The 8,937-nt window shown below is 38.9% G+C and overlaps 2 protein-coding genes across 2 annotated transcripts; one reads left to right on the top strand and one right to left on the bottom strand.

Moving 5' to 3' along the window:
- Positions 1-2,612: 2,612 nt before the first annotated feature.
- LOC108993561 (pentatricopeptide repeat-containing protein At4g02750-like) lies at positions 2,613-5,575 on the bottom strand. The gene has a single exon (XM_035687802.1). The coding sequence runs from the start codon at positions 5,420-5,422 to the stop codon at positions 3,203-3,205; it is 2,220 nt and encodes a 739-aa protein (XP_035543695.1). The 5' UTR covers positions 5,423-5,575; the 3' UTR covers positions 2,613-3,202.
- Positions 5,576-7,577: 2,002 nt separating this feature from the next.
- On the top strand, positions 7,578-8,534 carry LOC108993568. Its single transcript, XM_018968540.1, has one exon. The coding sequence runs from the start codon at positions 7,578-7,580 to the stop codon at positions 8,532-8,534; it is 957 nt and encodes a 318-aa protein (XP_018824085.1).
- The last annotated feature ends 403 nt before the right edge of the window (positions 8,535-8,937 follow it).

Raw genomic sequence — 8,937 nt, 5'->3', positions numbered from 1 at the left:
GATGTATCAAGGGGCCGATTGGTGGTTTTGGACATTGATATGTCTTTGCCCTTAATGACATGTGTGGATGTTTATTTAGGGTTCTAATATGATCTAAGAATGATGAAATTGAATTATAAAACAAGAAAATTTCAGATAAAAAAGGTGAGAAATAATTAAAAAGAAAATTGAGCTTAAAATATGGTTTTAGAGATTACTAATCATGTAGAGTTTGATCCATGCTCTTAACCCAAGTTCAAAACTTAATTTGGGTCCAAAGAAGTCCTTAAGGGCGTGGGGTACAACTTGGGCTTGAAGGAAACCAATAGTATGATGTATATAAGTTTCAAATAGATGTGTGAAAATGCAAAACAAGGCTTTGGACCTTGTTGAGCTTAAAAAGGCCATGAGAAGGAGTTGCATGGTTTATGGGATTTGCGTGTGGGTTGATGGGAGGCCTCGGTTCCAGATTTTAAGAGGTCATGAGAGGCCAACCCACAAAGATGGGGCTTGAAAGACTTGCCTTATCATAAATGGGTCATGGGTCAATGCTAACACCAAGTTAGGCCCTAAATGCCTTATGCTTCCCTCACACTTGGGCCAAACCTTTCTAAGGCTAACCCACCAATACTTAACTCTTATAAGGCTTTGTTCAAGACTTCTAAGTCTTGGCCATTCTAAAGGTTTAAGGGCCTTAAGTGTAGAACTAATGGGCTTGCTTTCTCAACCACCCATTCCTAACCCTTAAGCTTAACCACTAATGACACTAAGTGCCATAGTTTAATGAGTAAAATAAGCCTAACTCCCAAAAATAAATAATAAATCTTATGCTAAAAAAAATTGTAAAGAACAAAAATATAATATTATAAGCTCATTCTATGGGAGATTAAGGGTTAATCCTAATAGATAATTAGGTGAGGTGTTACAGGCTATAGGCGAGCAATAACTTGAGCAAAATGCTCGCCACTATGCAAGTACTATGGGAAACAAAGTAATCGCCACCTAGCGAGCAATACCAAAAGAAAAGTGCTCGTTACCACATGCTCACTACGAGATCTAAAGTGTTCGCTCCTAGACGAGTAAAATAGAAGTAAAGTGCTTGTACCCCAAGTGGGCCCTATAGAAAGCAAAGAGCTCAGCACTCCAAAGACAAATGTGGAGAGAGAATGTGCTTGCCACCAGGCGAGCAACTTGGTGACAATAAAAAAAAATCTAGGTCATGATGTAAGGATTCTTACATCACTCGACCCGACCTGAAAAGGTTGATGTAAAAAAGGGAACCGGTTAGCCGAACCCGTTTTCTTTTTTTAAACGGTTAATACCCGATACCCGATTTATATAAAACCTAATTGATTTTACCCTACCCGATACCAGTAAGGCAGTAGCTCTCCTCTCTCTCGCTCGACGGCTCACTCTGCAGCTCTCAATCACTCTCTCCATCGCAGCTCTAAGTCATTCTCTCCCTTGCAGCTTTACTCTCTCCCTCGCAGCACTCTTGCAGTCACATCTGAAGGCTGCTATTTCTGCCATCTTGCCAAAGCTTTTTGGACTCGTGAGGCGCGCATTTGGAGCCAATTGAGGTACTTTGGGTTCATTTTCTTTTTGGGTTGATTTTCTTTTTCTTAAAAGGCAAAAGTAATAGGAGATGGAACTCATGCATCATCCAATGATTTTCAGAAAACTTAATATTAGAAAATTATAAGAAAAAAGAAAAAAAATAATTTCAGAAGAAAATGAAAAAGGAAAATAATGTAAAAAGAACATAATAAATAATTATAAAAAATAATGCACAATGGGTCGCCCTTGTGTGTTTTAAAAAAAAACTAAAAAAGGAGTCGGATTACCCATTCCTTCCAAAATTTTGGGTCGGGTATTCGGGTGAACAAGCGAACAGAAACATCATTGAATCGGGTTGGGTCAGAATGACAATTTTCGGGCCGGGTCGGATTGGGTGAACAACCCTAACTCCAAGTAAAAAGATATAAAGATCTCAAATAGTATTTGAACTATCTCATAATTCCAGCAAAAGATGATCTTTCCTAAGTACTATTTTCCCAGCCGAAAAAACTCCAACTATTATTTGAATTAATTCTTTTTTGTAATTGTCTATATGATGCAAGAGTAAAGCACTTATAATATCCAGCATATGTGAGCAATTCAAAATTAGCATTGCAAAAGAAAAAATGAGGGGAAATTACACTTTGCACTCTCAAACTACCGTTCATCTTGATATGCGCACTACAAAACAACAAAATGCTGTAAGACCTATACTAAACTACTCTAAGTTTCATCTGCATCCTTGATTAAAATATGACTTAAAATGATTCAAAAGTAGGTAATGTTATATAATTTGAACGTACAGATTTCAATGGAAGGTATACATTGAAACTAATTGGTAGTTTAGGGTGAACTTTAGACTTCACAACTTTCCGATGTAATTACTCCAAAAAGTAATATAACTAGAACGGAATAAAATCTCCATCAAGAGAACAAAAGGAAAAGGCAGTTGTCCCATCAATGTATTTGCTATACGTATGGTTTAATAACATAGTGGAATTCCAAGCTTTCATGAGTCGCAGTAGGGAGAGCAGTTGGTATTCGATATGCTAACATGAATTATAGTTACATGAATTCATCAATTGTCAAATACAACAAATACTAAGACCTTTTATTGCATGCCATTCTAATCTATGGGTGATAAGGACAGCTGACACACTTTAAGCTTTTCTTCTTTCTATGTTTACAAGGCAAATTGTGAGCGTGCGTATAATAAACTACATTGCTACAAACAGAGATACATTCTTTTACTGAAAAATCCATAAACAGAAAACGAGGTACCTCATAGAACTTCAACATGCTATTTTCCTTACCAGTAAGGAAAAGGTGTCAAGGTAGAACTGACCTAACCAATCATCTTCCACAGAGGATATTAGAAAACCTTGGACTATGATCCTGCAAGGCATGAGTTGCCTGGTGGCCGCAAAAAACTGGGCAGAGACATTGTTGAGGCTCATGAAAACTAATAAACACAAAGTGACCTAAGAACACAACTATATAAACAGCCCCAAAGGTTTCATGTACACATGTACACTTGTGAAATAATTCATACAAGAAAAAAGATTGCATATATCCCATAATGTACAAGATGCCATCATTGCTCTAATTCTCATGTTGGAAAAATGTGTCAGTCGATGCTACAGTCATTTCAACCAAAAATGTCGAGTCAATATCTGAAATCAGATAAGGCATCTGGGTTTCTCATAACTGCTGTTAAACCCTTTAATGTATTACATATCTCTGCTGTTCTAGGCTGCACTTGATTATCCGTTACAAAAGCAAGTATTTGATTTCTGATTTCTATCCAGCTGCAGCCTGTATGCTTCTCTGCTCTACTCTTTTTCATTGATAGCCTGACTCTCTCAACCTCCTCCCAACGACCAGCCTCAGCATGCATATGTGACAAGAGCACATAATTTGAAGTTTTATAAGGTTCAAGTTCTAAGAGCTTCTCAGCAGCAAGTCTACCAAGTTCTAGATTATGGAGTACCCGGGAAGCTCCTAGGAGTGAACCCCATATTCCAGAATTGGCATTGATCTTCATTCCTCTCACCAAGTTAAAGGCCTCTTCTAGTCTTCCTGCTCGGCCAAGTAAGTCTACCACACATGCGTAGTGCTCAGCCAAAGGTTCAATACCGTATACTTCAGTCATGCTTTTGAACAATTCCAAACCACAATCGATGAGGCCAGCATGACTACACGCAGACAACACTCCAACAAAGGTCACTTGGTCAGGAACTGGTCCATAAACCAACATCTCTTCAAACAGCTTGACAGCCTTTTGGCCATACCCATTCAAAGCAAACCCAGCAATCAAGGAATTCCAAGAAACAACGTCAACAAAATCCATATCTCTGAAGAAAATCTCAGCAGCAAAGATCCTTCCGCTTTTAGCATACATGGTGATCAGAGCATTACTGACAAATAAATCATTCACAAAACCATTTTTTACAACCATATTGTGAAGTTGCTTCCCAACTTGCAAAGCTGCAAGATTGGCACATGCACTTAGTCCACATGCAAAGGTTGATTGATCCGGTCTTATTCCTTCCTTCTCCATCAACATGTAACTCTTTAGAGCATCCAAATATAACCCATTTTGGGTGAAACCTGTAATCAGAGAATTCCAAGAAACAATATTCCTTTCACCCATCTCCTTGAATATTTTAAACGCTTCATCCATTTGTCCAACTTGAGCATAACCAACAATCATAATATTCCATGAAACCATGTCCTTATTATCCATTTTTCTAAAAATATACACAGCATCATCCATTCTCCCACACTGAACATAGCCTTTAATCATCGTGTTCCAGCAAACAGTATCACAAGTGTCAATCTGACTGAATATTTGACTAGCTTCAGCTATCATTCTATTTTGTACATATCCAGAGATCATTGCGGTTTGGGCTGCTATGTTTTTGTAAGGCATTCGGTCAAGATATTCCCTTGCTTCACCAATCTTACCAACACGAACAAACCCATTAACCATTGTAGTCCATGACACAGAATCCCTCTCTGGCATTACCTTAAATAGCTTAGTAGCCTCATCAATTTGGCAGTTTTGAACATATGCTGTAATCATTGCATTCCAAGAGACGACATTTCTACATGGCATCTGATCAAAAAGTCTCCTAGCCTCAACAAGCTTACCATTTCGTGCAAACCCACAGAGCATTGTAACCCATGAAACCATATTCGGGTCTGGAATCTTTTCAAACAACTGCCAAGCAGAGTTCAAATCACCCACCTGAACAAACCCATCCAAAATCAAATTCCATGAAACCACATTCTTCTCATCCATTTCCTCAAAAAACCGAATTGCCAAATGCATCTCTGCATTCTGGGTATAGCCAGCTAGCATTGAATTCCATGAAACTAAATCCCTGACTGGCATTTCATCAAACAATTTCTTGGCATCATTAAACTGCCTGTTCTTCGCATAACCAGCAATCATGGCATTCCAACAAACTGTGTCTCGCTTATCAGGAAGCAAATCAAACAATTTTCTGGCCTTTTCAAGCTCCTTATTACGTGTATGGCAAGTTATCATTAAAGACCAGGAAAAGAGGTCTCTTTTAGGCATTCTATCAAATAGCTCAGAGGCTTCTTCAACATTACCACTATGCAAATAACCGGCTATCATAGAGTTCCATGAAATCACGTTTCTATGAGACATTTCATCGAACAATCGACGTGCGTCACTAGTTCTTCCGTTCTTGCAATAAGCAGATATCATGGAGTTGTAGCTAACAACATTCTTTAGTGGCATCTGTGAGAAAACTTTAATGGCTTCTTCAATCCGGCCCGATTTCCCGAATCGGGTAATCTTCAGATTCTGCTTAAACACATGGCTTTCTTTTTCACCTAGCAATCTGAGCCTCATAGATCCTCGCGGTTTTGATATACAACCCTTGGGCAGTCGCAGAAAAATTCGGCCTCATGCACAACCAATGTTTGCTAGTTGAATTTGGTAGACGCGAGATGCTAAAGGCCTACAATGTACGATTAGCTCTTACTCTTCCTACTTGTTCGGGTTTATAATGTTTCTTTTATATTGCGCTGACTTGTCAATAGTCGGGTAAAATGTATGACATTTATAAATGTCGAGGTGGAGGCGCAATGATTCGGTCTTGGATAAAATTTATAATTGAATAGATATATATTGATTTTATATTTTAAAAAATCGATTACGTACGGGTTATTTTTCTAAACCGATATTTTTGGTTTATCGATTTCGATCCGATTTGATCTGATTTTTCAGTTTTAATAAAATAATACATTGATACTAAATTATTACTAATACTATATATTATATTAATAGTGATATTAATACTATATATAGTTATAGTGATTTAGTTATAGTAAATCAGTGATTATTATAACTATATAATATTATTAGTATTAGTTATAGTGATTTTAATTTAGTATAACTATATAATAGTATTAGTATAACTATCAATATAACTATATAACTGATAGTAATACTAATAGTATTAGTGCCCCTAAACCAGTATCCACTCTTTTCTCTCTGAAAAGAGGTGGAGTAGTGAGTCTTCGTGAGTGGAACGTGAGAGGCGGTTATAACGGTAGGAAAGGAATTTGGAGGTGGTCCCAGCAGTGCGAGGTGGGTTGCTCTGGTTGTTAACAGCCGTCAGGTGTCAGAGGAGGTCGAAAACCACGACGGAAAGAGTGAAAATAAACTAGGTGACACCATTTTTGGGGAGACTCTAGTGCCTGTTACGGAGGAATGGAAGATTTGGAAGAAAAATGGAAGGAGTTGAGACTACTTGATGAGGAAAGAAAGGAGATCGACATTGATGATGATGATGTACCAGAGGAGCTGAGAAAGATGGAACAGAGGTCTCTAATGGCAAAACTCTGTTCGGCAAGGCTGATTAACAAGGAAATGCTAGAAACCACATTAGGAAAAATTTGGAGAATCAGTAAAAAGGCTGTGTTTACTGAGGTGAGTCCAAATGTTTTCACTATTGTGTTTAATAATATTACTGACAAACAAAGAGTATGGTTCGGAAGACCATGGTTGTTTAACAACCAGCTGCTGGTCCTAAAAGAGTTTGAAGGGAACACTCCACTCAAACAAATTGAGTTTCACTCAGAGAGCTTTTGGGTGAGATTTCACAACTTACCACTGTCATGCATGACAGAGAGGAGAGGAAAGCAAATAGGGGATACGGTGGGAAGGGTGGAGAAGGTAGATGTGCAGAAAGATGGCAGTGGATGGGGGAAGTTTCTGAGAGTTCAAATCCACATGGATATAACTCAGCCCTTGGCAAGAGGAAGAACACTCACAGTTAAGGGAAACAATGTCTGGGTTCCCTTTAGCTATGAGAAGATGCCAAGAATATGCTTCTTGTGTGGATGCATATACTATGACTCTTCTGGATGCAAGGGGGAGGAGAACTCGAGAGGAGAAGGAAACCAGTATGACCAACGGATGAGGGCAGCACAATCTCAAAAAAACAGGCTGCTTAACAATAGTTGTAGGAGTAATGACGAAGGAAGTAGATGGAGAAATGAAAAAGAAATCTTAACTCAAGATGGAGTAAAAGGGAGGGAAACAGTAGAAGAGGGCAGGAGGGAAAGGGAAAGTACTGGGGAAGAGTCAAGAGAGAGTGAAAAGAGCCTAGAGAGTGAAAATGGGGTAAGTAAAAAATCAAAGGAGGGAGGGGTGTTAGTGGGAGACAGCGTCTTAGAGGCAGGATGGATCAAACAAGTTGAACTCATTGATAAGGGAGACAAAAACTTGCAGGAAGTTGAAGTGCAATTCGAGTCCATCGTGGGGGAGGAAAACCATGAGAAAGAAGTAGAGGAAGAAAGCATCCTGGTGGTAAACAAGAAGGTAGATAAGATGAGGGTCTGGAAAAGGAGGGCTCGAGATAAACACAAATCAGAAGGGGCAGATTCAACAAAGACAACACAAAAGAAAAGGGCTGGAGCTATGGTGGAAGGAAAGGATATGGGGTGGTTGATAAACCTACTGAAATGGCGGAGGCTGTGAAGTTCAAGATCTCTACTCTATGGCAGAGAAGTCAAAACCCAACATAGTTTTCATCATGGAAACTAAGCTCAATAATAAGAAATGTGATCGAATAAGGAGAAGACTTAGGTGTGATGGATGTTTCGGAGTGGAGGCAGTTGGTAAAGGGGGAGGTTTGGCTCTGTTGTGGAATGATGAAGTGCAATTGGAAATTGTAAATTATTCTCAAAGGCATATCAATGCATGGATAGGAGGGAAAGAGGAATCTCAATGGTTGTTAACCTGTTTCTATGGCCCACCTGAAACTGTTAAGAGGAAAGAGGCATGGAGTTTGCTTAAATCCATGAAACCCAATGGCAATGAAGGCTGGTGCATAGTAGGGGACTTCAATGAGATTATAACTAATGATGAGAAGTGGGGAGGAAAAGCTAGACCTGAAAACCAAATGGAAATGTTTAGAGAATTAATGAGAGATGGAAACCTATTTGATTTGGGATGGAGGGGTGACATGTACACTTGGAGCAACTCCCATACATATGCAACCTTTACTAAAGAAAGGCTTGATAGAGTCGTGGCGAACCCTCAATGGATGAACTTTTATTCTGAGACATGGGTGGAAGTGTTGGTGGCTAGAACTTCTGATCATAAGCCACTACTAGTCCATATTAATGTGCAGAATCCTTCAACAAGGATGCAAGTAAGGCAGAGGAAAAAGGGTTTCAAATATGAGGCTTGTTGGGCCTTAGATGAGGAATGTGAAGTGGTTTTAAAAGAGGCCTGGACAGGTTTCTCAAAGGTTATTGGGTTACTGAATAATAGCAGGAAAGCTCTTCTGAGATGGAATAAAAACATAAAGCAAAGGCAAGGGCAGGAAGTAGAGGAGAAAACCAAGATCTTACAGAATTTACAAGCTATGGAAAATGGGAGTAATGTGGAGGAAATCAGAAAAGTCACTAAAGAGCTGCACCTAGCACTAGAGAAGGAGGATCTTTGGTGAAGCAACGTGCAAAGAGGAACTAGTATAAGCATGGAGATAGAAATACTAAGTATTTCCATGCTTGTGCCAAGGAGAGAAGGAAAATGAATTTTATTAATGAAGTGGATGATGAAAAAAACAAAAATTTTATTGGTTTTCAGAAGGTGGAAGAAACCTTTAGAAGGTTTTTTGGCAAGTTGTTTCAAACCACTAACCCAAGCCAGGAAGAGATTGATAAATGTCTGATGGGAATGAGTGAGAAGGTAACTATTGAAATGAATGAAAGGCTGTCAAGAAGGTTCACATCAGTAGAAGTGGAGGAAGCTGTGAAACAAATGGCCCCATTAAAAGCCCTTGGCCCAGATGGTTTTGGACCATGTTTCTACCAAAACCATTAGGGTGTTGTTTCTGAGGAAGTGTGTAG

This window comes from Juglans regia, chromosome 1 (genome assembly GCF_001411555.2).
Source record: "Juglans regia cultivar Chandler chromosome 1, Walnut 2.0, whole genome shotgun sequence".
NCBI lineage: Eukaryota > Viridiplantae > Streptophyta > Magnoliopsida > Fagales > Juglandaceae > Juglans > Juglans regia.
This window is presented reverse-complemented; position numbering and strand designations above follow the sequence as displayed.